This window comes from Symphalangus syndactylus, chromosome 4, assembly GCF_028878055.3.
Source record: "Symphalangus syndactylus isolate Jambi chromosome 4, NHGRI_mSymSyn1-v2.1_pri, whole genome shotgun sequence".
Classification (NCBI taxonomy): Eukaryota; Metazoa; Chordata; class Mammalia; order Primates; family Hylobatidae; genus Symphalangus; species Symphalangus syndactylus.
This window is the reverse complement of record NC_072426.2, coordinates 135,254,877-135,275,384: the sequence shown is the minus strand read 5'-3', so window position 1 is coordinate 135,275,384 and position 20,508 is coordinate 135,254,877. Positions and strand designations below refer to the sequence as shown.

Below are 20,508 nucleotides of genomic sequence, written 5' to 3'. Positions count from 1 at the left end.
AATTAGAACCATTACTCTAAATAGTCCCATAACCTTACTTCTCTACCATCATACTTGAAATGACTGAGTTTTGCTGAAAAATAGCATTGTAACTTGGCACACCGGTACAATTGAATATGTTTGGACTATACCATTGGGAGTGATGGCATCTTAGTCCATAGCCCATTATTTATCTTCTTTATACTAAAAATGACTATTTTAGAATGTTGTTGCTCTTAACAAATGACTTGTCTTCCACAGGAGAGAGAAACTTACCACCTACTGCAAAGAAAGTATACAACATTGCGACTGAAAACATGCACTTTTAATCAGTCAGACCTGTCTGACTTTAAGGCTCAAATCTGGCACCCACTTTCTTTGCAGTCCAAAAACTTAAAATTTGTGACCACCAGTTTATTCATTTGAAAATGTGAAAATAAAATTTTCATATTGGTGTATTATTAAATTAAATAATAAATGTAGACCACATAAAATGCTCATTAAGCAATAATATTATCACATTGTTATTACTGTACAAGAATATTGAGTCTACTGCTCAAGAATTTCCTCCACTTCTCATAATGCTGCTTACAAAAATTGTCTTTATTTATAATCACTCTTAACTCCTTTCCTTTTGTTCAAAACTACCCTCTTTTTCTCTTCTCTTTCCAGCTCATACTATATTGCTCCATAAATTTATTTCTTATAGCTGTTCTTGTTTGACTCACACTATATTCACCTAGACCAAGGTAGTGGCTTCCTGACTCCTGTTTTTTTCTTTTCTCTCCTCCACAGACTCCTTAACGCTATTAAAGATCAGCTTCTACTGTCCCAATGATACATCCAAACATATTGTGCAAGGCTGTCTATAATCATCTTCTCCCTAATTCTCTAACATCTTCTAACAATCAAAATCATAATCTCTCCCCTTTGGCAGCATTAGATCAACCTCCTCATATATTCATACCTTTGCTTAAAATATCCTTTTATGCATCTATTGTCCACATCCCTAATTTCTATGTAGTGCCAGACTTTTCTTCTTTAGAATGCTTTCTGGTACCCCTACTAGACAGAGTTAAGTTCCCTTCTTTTATCATGGTGGTGTAATCCTTTTGAGGTAGTATTTATTATTTCCCCCTTAGCCTTTGGCTAATTCACGCAGCAGATTGACTCTGTGTCTTTTGCTTCAGGAAAGAAATATAAGCGCTTGGAAATCTGAAAAGGCTTGCAATTTTCCAAACACCTAAGCTAGGGGAAATGAAATAATTCAAGGGATAAACAAAGTTTTTGGAGAAATTAGTTATGAAATGGATTTAAAACACATCTGTTGGAGCAGAATGGAAGAAAGTTGAAGCAAATGAGTTTACGAGCATAGATAGAGTGCTTTGCATCCTAATTTTTTTTTAACTATCCAAGGAATTTGAGTGATCATGTGACTAGCAACCAGAATTGTATCAGTGGTGAACCCTGTGTTCTGAACCTGAAGACACCGTATTTACTTCTTGTGTTTTGCTATTAGAAAACGCTACTAACATTGGTGTAAGTCCTCAAAAGAGAAAAAATAAAGCTTTAAAAATGACTGATGTAATATTTTTAAACTTTCTCATGGAAGAATAGTGCTTCATATATGGTAATAAGTTGATTCTTAGAAAATAAGGTTCTCTTTTATTTCTAATGCAACAGTTTGTTGAGGAAATTAATGAACTAATCAGTATTTTAATTCAACCATAGAGAGGTTTTGGGAAGAAAACATTGTTAATCATTGACTCTGTTTAGATTTATGCCAAAGCTAAGAATTTAGTTTTGCTGGTTTATACTGGTTTATAAGAGCTGGCTGCCCACATCTCTTCTTAAATTCAGATGTGATGTCTTGTTTGTAGCTTCAAATCAGACACTGTGGGAGTATTTTACAACACAGAAACCAGAGAATGCTAGAAACAGTGCCTTTTGTTACGCACTAATCACTACATCACTGATTATGACTCAAGGCCAGAAAAACTCAGGAATTTAAAGGAACTTTCCCCAAAACTGATGTTAAGGCAACTATTATAAATATGGCTCTTAAAAAAATCTGACATTGTTTCTAATGCATTAGGTATGAAGAAAATGTGGAGTAAAAATAACCAGCCACACATCAAAAATTATAAATTTGAGGGAAAAATGAGACATCATTTAGTCCAGTGCTCTGTAGAAATCCTGAATTTTTCACTTTTTCCTTACTTGATGTCAGAGAGACTGAGGGAAGCCATACCTAGGACTCACTCTCACCCCTGCTTTAATCAGAATGGTGACACTTTTGATTATTTTATGTATTGGGCTTTTGCACTAGATTTTTTTCTAAGCTATAATTTCCAAGTTTAAACTATGTATACACACACACACACACACACACACACACACACGTGCCTACCTACATCTGCTAGAGTGGTATTTGAGATTGTGATTGAGTGTATTGTTCCAGTAATTACGTTCACTGAAAACATTTAAGGTCACTTCCAGTTATGTACATTCTACAAAAAAATTCATAAAAATAAATATTACTCCATTGAAAATCCCAGCTTACTTTTTAGATATAGACAAACTGATTCTAAAGTTTATATGGCAGAGCAAAAGATTTAGATGATTTGACAGAATATTGAAGAAGAAGACAGTCAGGCATATTGAGCTATCTGACTTCAATATGCACTTTAAAGCTGCAGTAGTCAGGACAGTATGGTGCTGGAGAAAGGAAAGACAAAAAAAGAGTGATGGAACAGAGTAGAGAGCCCAGAAACACACCCACACCATTAGAGTTAACTGATCTCTGACAAAAAAAGCAAAGCTAATTAAATGAAGAAAGGATATTCTTGTCAACAAATGGTGCTGAAGCACTGGATATCCATATTTAAAAAAGAGAAAGAAAGGAAAGAGAGAGAGAGCAAGAGAGGGAGGGAAGGAGGAAGGAAGGAAGGAAGGAAGGAAGGAAGGAAGGAAGGAAGGAAGACAAATCTAGTCACAGACCTTATGTGATTAAAAAAAAATTCAGCTTGAATCGCAAATTTAAATGCAATATGCACAACTATAAAACTCCTAGATGATCTTTTTTTTTTTTTTTTTTTTTATACTTTAGGGTTTTAGGGTACATGTGCACAATGTGCAGGTTTGTTACATATGTATCCATGTGCCATGTTGATTTCCTGCACCCATTAACTCGTCATTTAGCATTAGGTGTATCTCCTAATGCTGTCCCTCCCCCCTCCCCCCACCCCACAACAGTCCCCGGAGCGTGATGTTCCCCTTCCTGTGTCCATGAGTTCTCATTGTTCAATTCCCACCTATGAGTGAGAACATGCGGTGTTTGGTTTTTTGTCCTTGCGATAGTTTACTGAGAATGATGTTTTCCAGTTTCATCCATGTCCCTACAAAGGACACGAACTCATCATTTTTTATGGCTGCATAGTATTCCATGGTGTATATGTGCCACATTTTCTTAATCCAGTCTATCGTTGTTGGACATTTGGGTTGGTTCCAACTCTTTGCTATTGTGAATAGTGCCGCAGTAAACATACGTGTGCATGTGTCTTTATAGCAGCCTGATTTATAGTCCTTTGGATATATACCCAGTAATGGGATGGCTGGGTCAAATGGTATTTCTAGTTCTAGATCCCTGAGGAATCGCCACACTGACTTCCACAATGGTTGAACTAGTTTACAGTCCCACCAACAGTGTAAAAGTGCTCCTATTTCTCCACATCCTCTCCAGCACCTGTTGTTTCCTGATTTTTTAATGATGGCCATTCTAACTGGTGTGAGATGGTATCTCACTGTGGTTTTGATTTGCATTTCTCTGATGGCCAGTGATGAGGAGCATTTCTTCATGTGTTTTTTGGCTGCATAAATGTCTTCTTTTGAGAAGTGTCTGTTCATGTCCTCTGCCCACTTTTTGATGGGGTTGTTTGTTTTTTTCTTGTAAATTTGTAAAACTCCTAGATGATCTTTTTGGAGGACATCTAGGAAGCTGAGTTTGGTGAAGACATTTTAGTTACAATAACAAAGGATAATAAGTGAAAGGAAAAATTGATGAGTTGGACTTAATTATAATTAAAAATTTCTCTGCAAAAATCACTGTCACGAGATTGAGAAGACATGCTACAGATTGGGAGAAAATATTTGCAAAGACACGTCTGATAACAGACTGGTACACAAAATATACAAATTCTTAAACCTTCGCAATAAAAATGGGTAAATACTAAAATCAACATCTCACTGAAGATGATTTGCAAGTGGTAAACAAACATATGAAAATACACTCAATCAATCTTATGTTATGATTATGGAATTGCAAACTAAAACTTCAAGATACCACAACTACCTAATTGAATGGTAAAAATCCAAAACATTGCAGACACTAACTACTGATGAGGATATAGAGCAACAAAAAACTCTCATTCATTGCTGGTGGGAATGCCAAATGGAACAGTCACTTTGGAAGATAGTTTGGCAGTTTCTTATAAAACTAAATATGACCTTGCCATCCAATCTATAGTAACAATCGTACATTTTGATATTTACCCAAATGAACAGAAACTCTATGTCTTACACAAACACCAGTACGTAAATATTTATAGCAACTCACTTTATTTACAATGCCAAACCTGAGAAGCAACTAAGATGCCCTTCAGTAGGTGAATGGATAAATAAACCATGGTAATCCATACAATGGGATATTTTCCAGCAGTTAAGAGAAATGAGCTATGAAGCCAAACATAGACAAGGAGGAATCTTAAATCCATATCATTAAATGAAATAAGTCCATGATAAAAGCCTACATATTGTATAATTCCAACTTTATAATATTCTAGAGAAGGCAAAACTATTATTATAGAGCCATTAAATATATCAGCGATTGCCGAGGGTTCAGGGTAAAAGATGGAGGGATTGACTTGAGCTCATAATGATCTGGAAAAATCGATTCGTGGATATTAACGATGTACCACACTAGGTACTAGTGTGTTAATGGTGTTAATGGTGGGGAGGGTTGTGTGTTTATGTGGGAAGGGAATATATGGGAACTCTGTACTTTCCATTCAGTTTGGCTGTGAACATTATATTGCTCTAAAAAACAGTCTCTTAATTTAAAAAAGTAAATATCAATGTATTACACTTTATCATAAAGAAAAAATACATTTCTTCTGAAGAAATTAAATGCATTTTTGCATTTTAATGCTTAATATATTTGGAAAATCTAATTCTTCATAAAAATAATAGTTTTAATGACTAATATTTACTTTTTGAATTAGTAGACTATTTGGCTTCAATTTTACTCTAATAAAGGAAAAAATTAAGTATACTGTAAAATGATAATTTACTAGCGTTGATTTTAAAGTTAAAATAAAAAAATATAATATTCATTTTCTAGAAGCCGTTTATTTTTATAATTATAACAGAAATTACTATATCTTCATTAAAAAAATATATTAACCATATTGCTGGACTGACTTTAACAATCAACATTATAGTCTGAAGTTTGGCTGGACAAATCTACCCTTCTATTACAATGCTTGACCTTCACTTAAAAATTTTTAATATGCTGTTTAATTTTTTAAATCATTGCATAAAATGCCTTTCTCATTTGAGGATATCTATCTGCTATTTTAAATTTTAATAAGAAATAAGATATTTTTTAAGTGTTGGGTTTATTCCAAAGCCTGAAATATTTTAAGTCTCCCAGATGATTTAGCATATGCCTTTTCCCTCATTGCATAGATTTATATAAAATAAAATACTATTTTTATTTATGTTAATTGATTTATTTTCTTATTTATGGTCTAGATCAACATGGTTTATAGAGGACAGTGGCAGCTATTTAGCAAAAACAATTTTTTCTGAATGTCACTCAAATAATTTACTGAATTAAAACACTTCAGAACAAATATTTTGTTTCTAATATTCACAAGTCTTAGTTATCTAAAAGAAGACCTTAAATATCATAAATTCACATATGGTCTACGTGTCTTTCTGTCTCTGTATCTACCAATCTATTTATAATGTTAAAGTAGTTCTAAGGGAAACAGTGAAATTTCTTTGGCTTCTAACCAACTTATCATCTAAATAAGTCCTTTTGCTTTTAGCCAAAGTATATAATGATAAGTATTACTGTAATTTTTCAATGGGATGGAGATATTAAGATAATAAGAGAAATCACCGCTTTAGAGAGAACGTAGAAAGGAAAAAATTAATAATTAGAAAAACCTTTGTGGAATTTGTTATCAAGTTTACACATTGAGGTTGGAAAGAGTGTTGAGATTGTATCACACTCTGTTCTGCTTTCAGAATTATCACACTTCAGTTGAGAACATCAAATAAGAAATAACTGTTGCCATATTAGGTACTGATCTCAAATCACTTAACTTCTTGAAATGACACATCAAAAATTATATCTCCTAGCAAACATTCATTAACATGAAACAGAAACTACAATTTGGATGGATGCAAATTACCTGGATCTCTGGCTTTTTTCTACTTATTATTTTCATACTGGTCTCTTGTAAAAAAAAAAAAAAAAAACCGTCTTCTGTTGCAGAATTACATGAAGAAGCTTGCAGAACCAATGGATTGTCTAAAATAAGGGAGAAAAGAAGGGTTCAAACTCACTGAACTACAGATTATGTGACCATTCAAAAGGATTGTCGTTCAATAGTGGCACACTGGGCAAACGTTTAGTCAGGCAGCCTTTTTTGACCGACTTTGCAAAGTAGCAGCAGGAAACACACATCCCAATTATTACAGGTCATGAAAAGATTATACTGTGCTCAATCTTCTGTGGGCATTCCAGTATTTACTTGAACTGCCCTTTGCCATGAAGTTTGTGAGGTTCGAATGCATTTTGTTAGAATTTACAGTGTGCAACAGGAAATTGTATTTTTTATGTAATAGACAGTTTCACAATTTTTCCATTTGTGGGAAGCAAAACATCACCAAAATATTATACTTAATTCTAAATCAAAATATTTAATTGTGTAATGTAATTTTGAATTTTCCTTCTTCCTTTTTTACTTTTTGCAGCTGAAATAAATTCTTATACAGTGAATGTCCGTGAAAATTTTAAGAGTATGTTTTGAGAACACATATGCTGCAACACTCCCCTAAATGCATTTCCAATGCTTATAATAATAACAAGAGCTGTAGAGGGCAGTTATATATTTAATTCAATGATTCTAAGTCAATATGTTCTATGTACCAAATCTGTAATAAATGATAATTCTTAATAATAGTAATGAATACATTTGTTAAGCAGATACTCTACGCCAGGAATTTTCAGTGCATTATTTGACTTAATATTCTTAACAAACACATGATATTATTATTACTGTAATTATTATTATCTTCATTTTATATATTCGTGGAAGTAACAGTTACTGAGTTCCTACTATGTTCTAGTTAAATGAGAAAACTGAAGCTTAGTGATTTTAAGTAACTTGCCTAAAAATCATACTTGTAGTCAAAATACAAATAGAGGATTCTGATTTTAAAACCCAAATTGTAAAAACCTATTGAAAATAATGGCAAAAACCACAATTACTCTTGCACCATATTAGCATGTGAAACAAAAAGTAAATCAAAGTCTTAGAAAAGTAATTTAGAAAGTCGAAGTCAAAATTCTTTTGCATTTTGTATAGCTGAGGCTATTTCTAGAGTATGTAAATATGATTTAAAGTAAGAAGTATATGATTGTTCAAGGCAGATGAACTATAAATAATAGATATTATAGAGAAAACTTACTAAATATACTCACTATACATTAGCTTTCATTAGAACTGCATTTTGCTGAGCATTATTACATTAAAGGATTTTTTGGATGAGAGCAAATCCAAAGATAAATTGCTGGTTACCTCTCATTTTACAACCAGAACCCAATAAGGCCCAAAGGGATTGCAGCCTGGTTGAGGTCACACCAGAGTGCAACGGAAAAGCAAAGACTCAAATTCTGTTCTATGACCAAAATCTGTTGTTCTTTTTAACCGTTAATTGTGAACGTAATACTTACATTTTGTACTTTAACATGAAACAGTTTTATGAGATAATGAACACCTCAAATAACTTGATGCTTTAAATACAACAATATATTAATATTCCACAATAATAGTTAAAGGCAGCTAACTTCAAAATCTGGTTCTTCCCTGCCTCTTTTATTATTGTTTTAAATCCTGCTTCTGTCTCTATTCCATGTCCTGTATATCCTTTTATCAGCCATTAGACTCTTAACTCATTCTTTAAACACAACCTCAGTTATTTGTATTACATGGTACATTGCTTGTGAGGTCTTACATTATCTCAATCTCCTTTGTGCCCTTAAATGTCCCCCTAAATCTTAGCCTCTCTACTTAAACATGTTCAAGTCCTATCTTATGCTCTTTGTAAGCCACTTGAAGAGTCAAGTGTCAATGATTGTTCTTTTTATGTATCCTATACCAACCAACATACCACCTTGCTCATAAAAATAATTGTATTTTATTAAAATTAAAGTTTATTTCAATTTAGATACACTCTATAAGTATCAGCTGATATATTAGATATACATATAGACAATAATATAAATATAAATATATATTTTAAGATAATTTTATTTATTACTGAGTATCTGAAAATGCCATCTTAGAATAATAGGGAATTATTTTGCTTTATTGCTTGGTATGTTTAATCTTTTAATATTTTTATCTCTTTTTAAATTTGTGGAATTTTTCTAATATTCTGAAGGAATAAAATTATAAAATATGAATTTGTTAAATATATAATCCTTTTTTTAGGAGCAAATGCTATTTGATAAAGCTATAAGCTACCAGGATAAAAGTTCTTGATTAAAAATCATTTAGTGTGTTATCTGACTGAATGTACTTAGAAGAAATGTTTGACACGTTGATCAGATTAAATTGATCTAATCTCAGCTGAAACTTAAGTTCGGCATTAGTCATGGATAATTACTGTCAGAAAGGGTATGTTCTAGCTATTCATTTACATAATATGAGCTTTCTTTGGATTGCATATGAATTAATTAAATTTCGTTTAATTGTAGCAGCTACATGCAACACACAGCTTCTAGCTAGTGTAAAATAGTTCATTAACTTCTACAAAATGGAAAATATCCTAATACAAATCTCTGAACTAGAGTACAGGCTTTAAGAGAAAGGATTTAAGAGAAAATATGGGAAATATTGTGACCAACCTCTATATACTAGATATGACATGTTATAGTAGAGCATTCCCCTAAAAATTGGAAAATTGCACTGATTCATAAAGCTACCTCAATTTGTGACTAAAATGTAAAATGATCAGACTCTTAAAACATTAGCTCATTCTTCAATACTAAAATAAACAAAACACTCTCTTGAAAAATCTTAACTCATTATTTGATGGAAAAAACATAAGACATAAAATTATACGAAATATAAATATGTGAGTCAAATTTCTCTATTATAATGGCAGCCGCATATAGAACATTGAATTAACAATTTGCTTAATTAAATACTGGCATAAGGATGGGGAAATATTTTTCTGTTTTGAAATCAGTATTTTTATACTTTACATTAAAGTATTTTTCTACTTTATTTTATAGTAATAATTGATATAATTTTGTACTTTCTTTTAGCACATTAATTTTTTTAAAAAGTTTAGATAAATTAAATTTAACAGAGTTTATCTGCACAAAGAACAATTCAGGAGTCTGGCAGCACTCAGGACCAAAAGAGATTCAGAAAGCTCCATCTAGCAATGAGCTATTATAGGCCAAACATAGAAGCAAAGTAAATAAATGACCTGCTTGGCTACCACTAGGCATCTATGTTATTTGGGCATGGTTGGAAGAAGCATTTGCCTTTTTGAAACTGATCTGATAAATTGGTTTCCTGTAATTGGCTGAAACCTGGTTATTTGTTATAACAATATATTCCTAAAATCAGTTTTGGCTTGTTTACATACTAATAAGTTAGGGTACAGTTTCTTAGTTAGGAACTCAAAATACAGAGACAGCTTCAAGCTGATGGACTCCTGCTTATTTAATTTACCATATTGAACATTAAAAAGCAATCATGTAAAAATAGCAAAACTTGCCCAGTACCATATCAACCTTGCTAGTCAACTATGTTCATTTTAAAATTTCTTTTCCTAGTATCTTCCAAATAATTGCATTATTTTATAATGTTTTGATGATAGCATTAACTTCTCATCTTTTTCCACTTAAGAGCATTTTAAAATTATTCACCTAGCCTTTCTCTTAGTATTATATATTTTAATTATAAGTTAGGATTACGTCAGTGCCCTGAAGTTTGATCCTGGAAGCAGAAATATCACCATCACCTGGGAGCTTGTTAAAAATATAAGTCTTGGATTAGACTCAAGATCCACTGAATCAGAAACTCTGGGGTGAGATGGAGAAAAAATTTGTATATTAACAACTTCTCTGGGCGATTGTAAGCATGCCAAAATTCAAGAACTACTGCATTACATAAATTTTCCAAAATTGATTTTTTACTAAGTTTTTTAAATTTTAATTTCAGGGGTACATGTACAGGTTTGTTACATAAGTAAACATGTGTCATGAGAGTTTATTATACAGATTATTTCATCACTCAGGTATTAAAATATTTCAGTGAGTTATCAATATTTAAAATAACATTGGAGATACATCAGAAATATCTTTTCAATAAATTATTTTTCCACCTATTTGTTTTAAATTTCATGGAATGCTTCATCAATAATCATAATATTTTATCAAAGAGTCAAAGAGTTTGAAATTTTTTACATGTAGATTTGTTCTAATTTTCACTGCTATCAGAAATATAAATTAGTTTTTAAAAAATATGCCATTGGTAGTGTTGATCTTTTTGTGGAATTTTAATTTTGCTAATTTAAATTCCGTTTGAGAATTCATGCATAAATATGAAAATAAAATTAATGTATGAGCTTTTTTTAAAAAAGAACAAAATTGATTACTTAAATACATTTTCATTCACATATGTCCTTTTGAAAACCAATTTTTGAAGAGCTGTTAATAATAAATAACACAAGAAGTCTTATATGTGCCAATTGCAACCCTTTAATCTTGATAAAACTACGAGGATACACTGTTGTGATCCCTATTTTACAGATGAGGAAACTGAGTTACATGTGAGTTACAGATGTGTTAGGTAGCCACTTAGGGCCCGAAAGCTTGCAACTAGGGATTTAAACTCTGGATCAGAATCCATGTTCTTATTATGATGCTGTTATGTAGAGATGGTTTAAACAAACAGCTGAGAATATTAATATATACTAACTACTCAAAAAATTACTGTAACTTATGCTTGTAACCTTTCAAATATTTACTTTCTTTTTTGCAATACATAAGTGTCATTGATGCTAAATATATATACACGTGTGTGTACATATGTGTATACATATCTATGTGTATGTATGTGCATATGTATATTCAACTTACTGCCATTTTTCATTTTCTAAAATTCTCAAAGCTAAATCTGCCTAGAAAAGCATAAGGAATTGAAATTGCTAATTTCAGCCTTAGTACAAGACTGGTGGATTCAGTTAAACTTTTCTGATGCAAATTGAGTTTATTAGACTAAATAAGTAACAAGAAAATATAATTCTTCATGATTTGTTGATTTAGTCGTGATATGCATCAGTGATTGTCAGGTGGCAAAGGTCAAAACAAGAAAGGATCATATATCAAAAAGTTTTCAAGAGATGGTTATTTTCCACTCCTGTCTCCTTACATTTTCTGCCTTGTATGCATACATTACTTTCTCCTATCTACAATTCTGTTACTGTAAAAGCTAACATTTATGAAACATCTCTCATGTGCCAAGGATGTGCTTTCTGTGGATTATCACATGTAATAGTTTGAACAACTCTAGAGATGGTCCATACTATTATTCCCATATTACAGATGGGACAACTTGGCACAAGGAAGGAATTTATCCAAAACATAAAGCTAGTAAATGGTCAAGCCAGGATTTGGTCTCAGGCAGTTTAGCTTTACAGACCTTGTCATTAAGCACTACACTCCTCTGGGGAGGGAGAAGAGAGCTCAAGTAGAGGAGAGGAAGAAGGGAAGAATACTGAAAGCATTTTGTGAAAGTTCATGTACAGTTATTTATATAAGCATCTCCACCACTGAAAATTGAGCCCTGAATACACTATACTGTACTTTTCTTAGAACACTTGTTTTCCACTTGATACTCTGAAATATATATGTTATTTGGACAAATGAACCAAATGATTTTCAATTTTTTTTAATTCTTCAGGATTTATGATTCAGGATGGCCCTTTTGGATCTTGTGAAAATAAGTACTGTGGTTTGGGAAGACACTGTGTTACCAACAGAGAGACAGGGCAAGCGGAATGTGCCTGTATGGACCTTTGCAAACGTCACTACAAACCTGTGTGTGGATCTGATGGAGAATTCTATGAAAACCACTGTGAAGTGCACAGAGCTGCTTGCCTGAAAAAACAAAAGATTACCATTGTTCACAATGAAGACTGCTTCTTTAAAGGTAAATGAAGGGTGAACCTTAAGTGTCACCCCACTCTATTTCTTTTCTTTCTCAACTAGTGCCTTTAAACTCCAGCAATTTTATATCAGCAAGGGTCTAAAAAGGAAAAGAAAAACAAAATATCATAAGTACTCCACTAAGTAGCAGTGTGTGGAAATTTACATGTAAACAATTCTGATATTCAGTTATGAGAATAAAGCTGGCCAAAATATGACTCAAAATTTAATATAGCTTTCAGCATTGTACCATATGGCTTCTCAATCATGGATTATCTTAGGGACACAGGGTGGCCAATTCAGTCTACAGGCCAAATTCACCCAGTAAAAAGCACCTGGAGTGGAATTGAGGGACTAGTGAGTGCCAAGCCATGCTGTGATAACATTTCATTCCTTCCTGATTAAAAACGATGGTTTTTACATGGTTCAGTTTGCACCATGTAATTCAAATTATAAGGAACCAGTAGTTGCCCACTGAAATAACTAGAAGAACTCATGCTAAATCTCATTAGTGAATCAGAGATAACCATAGTTAAAATTTTTTTAAGGTACTGGTATTCACTTTCATGCATTTAAAAATCATTGGTTTATGGAAAAGTACTGAATTTGTAATTCAATACAATATTTTTACATGCCATATAAATAAATCATTGAACAGTTTTAACGTCATTCAGTTTTTATACATTTATTTGTTGTTTACTTGTTCATGCTGTTGGAAATATTTTCTTGTTTATAGTCATGACTCAGTCTGAAATTCTAGAGTTAAATGTGTAGAACTTCCATCAATAATTAATCTGATTTCTAATCTTTGGTCAGTGCCAAGTCCCAGTTTCTCAGAATATTTCTGAAATGTATTTACACTTAAAAACCTGTTTAATATTTTTACTCCTAGCTTAAATTTATGGCTGAAAAATAATTTTATTACATGCCACTCATCCACCTATTAAGGTAAATTGAATAATTAAAAATTATCCTTTTTCAAACTGTCTCTAACACAATATTATTTCCAACGTGATTTAAAAATGACATGTAGAGCTTTTCAGATGATGCAAGATGCAATGCTCTGTTATTGTTGCTGCTAGAAATCCTTTAACACATTTGAAGTAAAACTAGGATAATTTACTTACCATAGTGTACTGTGTGCCTCTTACATACATGTGCAGAGTATTTTATGACAGTAAATTCCCTTCTTTTACCAAAAGGATAACAGATACTTAGATTTCAAGTTCAGTTTAGTTCCCTTTTCTATCAAATCTATTTTACAAATACTTAATATTCTTAAAATGTTAGGGAATTTTTTTTCTGTCATTTTGACACAAGATGGTATGGTAGAAATTATACTATTGCACTGATACTTGACACTATGAAATTATGTACATAATGTATAATATGTAACTATTAAAATATTTTAACTTAGCATCATGTTCTCAAATTGAGGGTTTGTTCACCTGACATCCATATAGAAACACATAATATTAAATATCATGTGGGGGCCTGGCATGGTGGCTCACGCTGGTAATCCCAGCACTTTCGGAGGCCGAGGTGGGCGGATCACCTGAGGTCAGGAGTTCAAAACCAGCCTGGCCAATATGATGAAACTCCATCTCTACAAAAATACAAAAATTAGCCGGGCATGATGGCGGGCGCCTGTATCCCACCAACTCAGGAGGCTGAGGTGGGAGAATCTCTTGAACCCAGGAGGTGGAGGTTGCAGTGAGCCGAGATCGCACCACTGCACTCCAGCCTAGGCAACAGAACGAGACTCCGTCTCAAAAAAACAAATAAATAAATATAAATAAATATTGTGAGAAAATAGTTTGGTGTATTTAATGTTCTGTTTTGTACCTGTATGCTTAGGAATAATACCATTCAATGTCAGGGTAGGATGCATGAACAATAGATTGATTTTATTATAAAGTAAACGTATAAAATAATGGTTTGAAGAACTTTTGTTCTTCGAGCTTATACTACACATATTTATTAGATCTATTGTTACTTAAAAATACTTTCTCATCATGTGTAGTGTTAAAATTTCATTTATACTGTCTGGGTTATTTACCAAAGGTTAGCGTATTTTCCAGGTCTCAGAAATTATGGGTCTTTTGTTTGCTTATGTACTTAACTTGGTGTTTTGCCTAAAATACAACTAACTCATAAAATGACTTTATTTCATCAGAAGGGAGTAAATAATATAAACCAAAACAATAAATTGCCTGTCTTATTAGTGTGCATTGGGCCAAGTTTTGATTGTAAAAGAAGATTCTGTAAAGCTGAGGCCTGATATTATTCTGATAGCTAAAATTAATTTTATAATTGTGAATTATATTTTTTGTGGAGTTTCAGCAAGTTATATTACTTGCTATAGTGGCCCAATGGAAGAAGCAAATTGAAATATTAGGTTAAAGAACTTCAAAACCTTATATTCACTTAGGGATTTTTTAAAGAAAAAATGAAAATGAAAAGTTAAATAAAAAAATGGAAAATATATTTGCTACTTTTAGATTTTTAAAAGGTGATTGTGAAAACCTTAGAATGGGAGTTAAAAAAACTATTGGCCAAATCCAGGTCACAATCTGTATTTTTCCATAATGTTTTATTGAAACACAGCTACACACATTGGGAAAGGAGAGTTGAGTACTTGCAATAGAAATTTTATGGCCTCTAATGCTAAACATCTTCTTACGTAGATATTTTCAGAAAAGTTTGTTAACCCCTGCTTTAAAAGATTATTATTTAAAATTTATTTTAAAAATTAGTAGCAGATCTTTACTATTCTGTATCTTCTTGACTATCTTGATGAATACAGAGACTTACATATGTGGTAAAATTAAGTAGAACTAAATATATATGCAAATGGTGGAAATAAAACAGGAAATCTTAGTAAGACCCAGGGATAGTATTAAAGTCAATATCCTGGTTAGGATATTGTGCTATAATAATACAAAATATTATCTTTAAGAGAAACTAGGTAAAGATATATGGGATATGTCTGTATTATTTCTGACAAATGCATCTCACGAAGAAAATTTTAATTAAAAAGTCCTGGAAAAATATTGGGAAATACGTCAAAGTTTTTAAAGAAAGCAAGATTTGCATTATTCCTTACTGATTTGCACTTTAAGGTAAGTCCTGTTTGTTTATATCAGATTTATATTTGGCATTTATGTTTAAACTTATTAAAGGCTGGGCGCAGTGGCTCATGCCTGCAATCCCAGGACTTTGGGAGGCCGAGGCGGGTGGATCACGAGGCCAGGAGTTCAAGACCAGCCTGGCCAACTTGGTGAAACCCCGTCTCTACTAAAACAAATACAAAAAAATTAGTCAGGTGTGGTGGCAGACGCCTGTTATCCCAGGTACTTGGGAGGCTGAGGCAGATAATTGGTTGAACCCAGGAGGCGGAGATCACATCACTGCACTCTGGCCTGGGTGGCAGAGCAAGACTCTGTCTCAAAAGAAAAAAAGAAAAACCTATTAAAATAATTTATATTTGTAGAATCAGGTGTATTGATGCATTGTTTTAAAGTTAAAATCCATGTTAAATCATCTACATTTCTATATAAAATATTTTTTATATACCTATATCTGTATATCTTCTTTCTATTACTTGTGTTACATATTGAAATGCCTCTGTGGTAATCTTAGCATATTTTATTGTTATCGACTTTTAAATATACACATAAATTTACCAATAATTTTTTTAGTGATTTATGATTTGTAGAACTATAGATAAAATAAACAATATACCTATGAATATAATATTTTTCTAATTTATTCCTGTTCGCATTTATTTGATTATGAAATAAAAGGCTATAATCGGATATAGAATATTGTAGTATTTGTTTACTGGCATCAGATACTTTGTGATGATGCTCAACGTAACATAAAACATTCTATTTTTATAAAATGCCTAGCTGTTCATTTTTGTGATGAGACAGTTCTGCCTTAAAGTCATTTCTCTCACAAAGGGCTTTCTAACTGCAGCAATTCACAACATCCCTTAAAGCAAGTACAATTTCCTTTCACCCGGGCATCAGGTCGTTCCCTCATACAAAACATCTATACTGCTCAAAGTGCAGATGTAAACTAGAGTAAGAAACTCAAGATAGAACCTATGCCAAAATGAACAGGGATTTAAACCTTTTATGAGAGTCAATTGAACAGAAACCCTTCTGCTATTTACTGTGCTGAGAATAACTCAGAGAACAGCTGCCATAAAGGCAAATGTTCTGTGCACTCAAATGTGCATCACAAACAATAACAACTTGAGAAATATGGTTGTCACAGCGATCTGTGCACTATTAGCATGAGATCGGACATTGTTTCCATTTTTGAGGCATAATCTGAACAGACTTTTGTATTACATATTTAAATTAGTTATTTTACCTGACTTTTTTCTTTTCTTCTTTCTTTCTTTTTTTTTTAAGAAGGAGTTTGTAGAATTTAGGCTAAAAAGGTGGCTGCCAGATATATCTTAAAATATATTAGTAAATGTCATGTGCTAATCCACATGTATTTTTTAAATAAGGGCACCTTTGTAAAGCTTCTGTTTTATGTTAATACAGCCTTTTATACTATTTAAACAAAAACAGCAGCCTGAATAAATCTATATACATTGAAAAATGATATCCAGAGTTTTGTTTGTTTGTTCTGTTTTGTTTTTGTTGTCAGTATTAGCCAATTGAAACTGCGTGTTGATGGTGAAATACATAATTTGGACAATAAGAAATGTAGATAAACTTTTTCGAGGCCAGAATACTGGCACACAGTGTTTCCAGTTCCTTTGAATTCACTTAGTACTCAGAACATCAAAAGCAATTTTATTAATCCCTTATGTTTGGTACATCTATGTTAACATTTTTTAATTCGGTGATGTGAAAGCTTACATATTTTATATGTTTACCTGCCATTTATGAATACATAGTAGACATATGATAGATGTTTTATATATGTATAATAAAATATAATAAAATCTAAAAAGGTGATTAATACTTAGGCAGACTTATCACTCATTTTGGGATTTTGGGATATTAGACATTAGGACTGTTCAATAAATGTTACCAGAGAGTGGGAAGGTGGGAGAAAGGAGACAAATGGAGAGGAAGAGAAGAGAGACAGGTAGGGAGAGGGGGAGGGAGATGATGGGGGGAAGAGATACAGAGAATGCCAGCAGAACTAGTGATAATAATAATAACAAATTGAGTATTATTTATTTCAAAACACTTTCACAAATGTTAAATTATTAATTAATCATTCTAAAAAGCCAATATACTATAGTGAAGGCAACAAACCTACAGTTTTAAAAATGGCCCGTCAACATTCTCACAGGAAGTTAACCTGAACTGGGACAGGAACCAAGGGCAGAGGCTTCCCATTTAGCGCATGTTTGTTCCAAATATGTCTGCCTAAGGCTACAATATTGTAATATCTCACTTGCCTGTGTTTCTTAAGACATTGTACTTTTAATAGTGATTTCTATATGAATACTTGACATCATTTAGAAACAATCTGCCAGCTATGGTTTTGGTGAAGATTAAATCATGCATTTAATGTAATTCTTGGCCAACAGAAGAACACAATAAGAAATTATTATTGGGTTTAAGACTAGAACTTTAGTAAATGTACACAATTGATTATAATAAATTTTCAGACGAGTCTGTGAAGTCATACATATTTTCTTTTGAGTTTATATTGGGTTATAGTCTTGTATCTGGTAAAATTAACATAGAAAGGAGTTTACAAGATTATAATAGGCTAGTTGGTGGTGGTCAATTTTCTGATTTTAGATAATTATATTTAAAGAAAAAATAACTATAATGAGTTTGGACATATATTTGTTATTGGTTGACATTTGTAAAACTTTAACTCATTGTCATCTTACTTACTGATGATTTATTGCAGGTTAATTTTGTTTATCTTTTATGACAAATAGAATATCTATTAGATCTATAACTTAATATTATTTTACCACCCCACTACATTTCTCCCCCAAAAAATATTTTAGTGATTATGAAGTGAGTTTGTTATTGCATTTAATTTCTGTCAAATTTTCCCCTGTGATGTATATATAAGAATTAACTTTAACATTCAAATACTTAGTCTTATCTTGTTTTTATACATTTTCATGCTATTTCTTTTTTCTTAGTTTCAAGGTGTGAAATATGTGTTTGAGCTTACTATTTTATTTTGTGTTTTTTGATAGATGTATGGATAGTCCACTTCTAGTCATGGGCACAATAGTCAAAATAACATAGAAAAAGAAGAACATTTCGTCAGTTGAAATATTTTTTCTTCTACTTTGTCTCTCCCATAGCACGTGGAAGTCTGGGAGATACAATTCAAATTGAGATTTGGGTGGGGACGCAGCTAAACCATATAATTCCACCCCGGACCCTCTAAATCTCATGTTCTCACATTTTCAAAACCAATCATGACTTCCCAACAGTCCCCTGAAGTTTTAACTAATTTTGGCATTAATCCAAAAGTCCACATTCCAAACTCTCATCTGAAACAAGGGAAATCCCTTCTGCCTATGAGCCTGTAAAATCAAAAGCAAGCTGGTTACTTCCTAGATACAATGCGGGTACAGGTATTGGGGTAAATACAGCCATTCCAATTGAGAGAAATTGGCCAAAACCAAGGGGTTACAGGGCCCAAGCAAGTCCAAAATCCAGCAGGGCAGTCAAATTTTAAATATCCAAAATGATCTCCTTTGACTCCCAGTCTCACATCCAGGTCACGCTGGTTCCCATGGTCTTGGGTAGCTCTGCCACTGTGGCTTTGCAGGGTACAGACTCCCTCCTGGCTGCTTTCATGGCTGGCATTGAGTATCTGTGGCTTTTCCAGGTGCACAGTGCAAGCTGTCAGTGGATCTACCATCTGAGGGTCTGGAAGACAGTGGCCCTCTTCTCACAGCTCCACTGGGTAGTATCCCAGTAGGGACTCTGTGTCGGGGCTCTGACCCCACAGTTTCCTTCCACACTGCACTAGCAGAAGTTCTCCATGAGGGCTCCGCCCCTGCAGCAAACTTTTGCTTGGGCATCCAGGCATTTCCATACATCTTCTGAAATCTAGGTGGAGGTTCCCAAACCTCAATTCTTGACTTCTATGCACATGCAGGCTCAATACCATATGTAAGCTGCCAGGGCTTGGGGCTTCTACCTTCTGAAGCCACAGCCCAAGCTATATCTTGGCCCCTTTCAGCCATGGCTGGAGTGACTAGGACACAGGGCACCACGTCCCTAGGCTGCACACAACATAGTGACCCTGGACCCAGCCCATCAAACCACTTTTTCTTCCTGGGCCTCCAGGCCTGTGATGGGAGGGGCCTCCATGAAGGTCTCTGGCATGGCCTGGAGACATTTTCCCCATGGTCTTGGAGATTAACATTAGGCTCCTTGCTTGTTATGCAAATTTCTGTAGCCAGTTTGAATTTCTCCTCAAAAATGCATTTTTCTTTTCTACTGCATTGTCAGGCTGAAAATTTTCTGGACTTTTATGCTCTGTTTCCCTTTTAAAATGGAATGCTTTTTATGGCACCCAAGTCAGCTCTTGAATGCTTTGTTGCTTAGAAATTTTTTCCACCAGATACCCTATATCATATCTTTCAAGTTCAGAGTTCCACAAATTTCTGGGGCAGGGGCAAAGTGCCACCGGTCTCTTTGCTAAAACATAAAAAGAGTCACCTTTGCTTCAACTCCCAAGAATTTTCTTATTTGCATCTGAGACCACCTCAGTCTGGATCTTATTGTTCATATCATTATCAGCATTTTTGTCCAAGCCATTCAAGAAGTCTCTAGGAGGTTCCAAACTTTCCCACATTTTCCTGTCTTCTTCCGAGCCCTCCAAACTGTTCCAACCTCTGCCTCTTACCCAGTTCCAAAGTCATTTCCACATTTTTGGGTATCTTTTCAGCCATGCACTACTCTACTGGTACCAATTTACTGTATTAGTTCATTTTCACACTGTTGATGAAGACATACCTGAGACTGGGAAGAAAAAGAGGTTTAGTT

The 20,508-nt window shown here is 33.3% G+C and overlaps 1 protein-coding gene across 4 annotated transcripts in view; it reads left to right on the top strand.

Moving 5' to 3' along the window:
- The window catches only part of FSTL5 (follistatin like 5), a 783,576-nt gene that overhangs the window by 235,538 nt on the left and 527,530 nt on the right, over positions 1–20,508 (top strand). For all 4 annotated transcript variants that reach the window (XM_055276294.2, XM_055276292.2, XM_055276293.2 and 1 more), the window contains exon 4: positions 12,255–12,503. In XM_055276294.2, the coding sequence (XP_055132269.1) occupies positions 12,255–12,503 (249 nt within the window). The remainder of the gene's footprint in view (positions 1–12,254; positions 12,504–20,508) is intronic.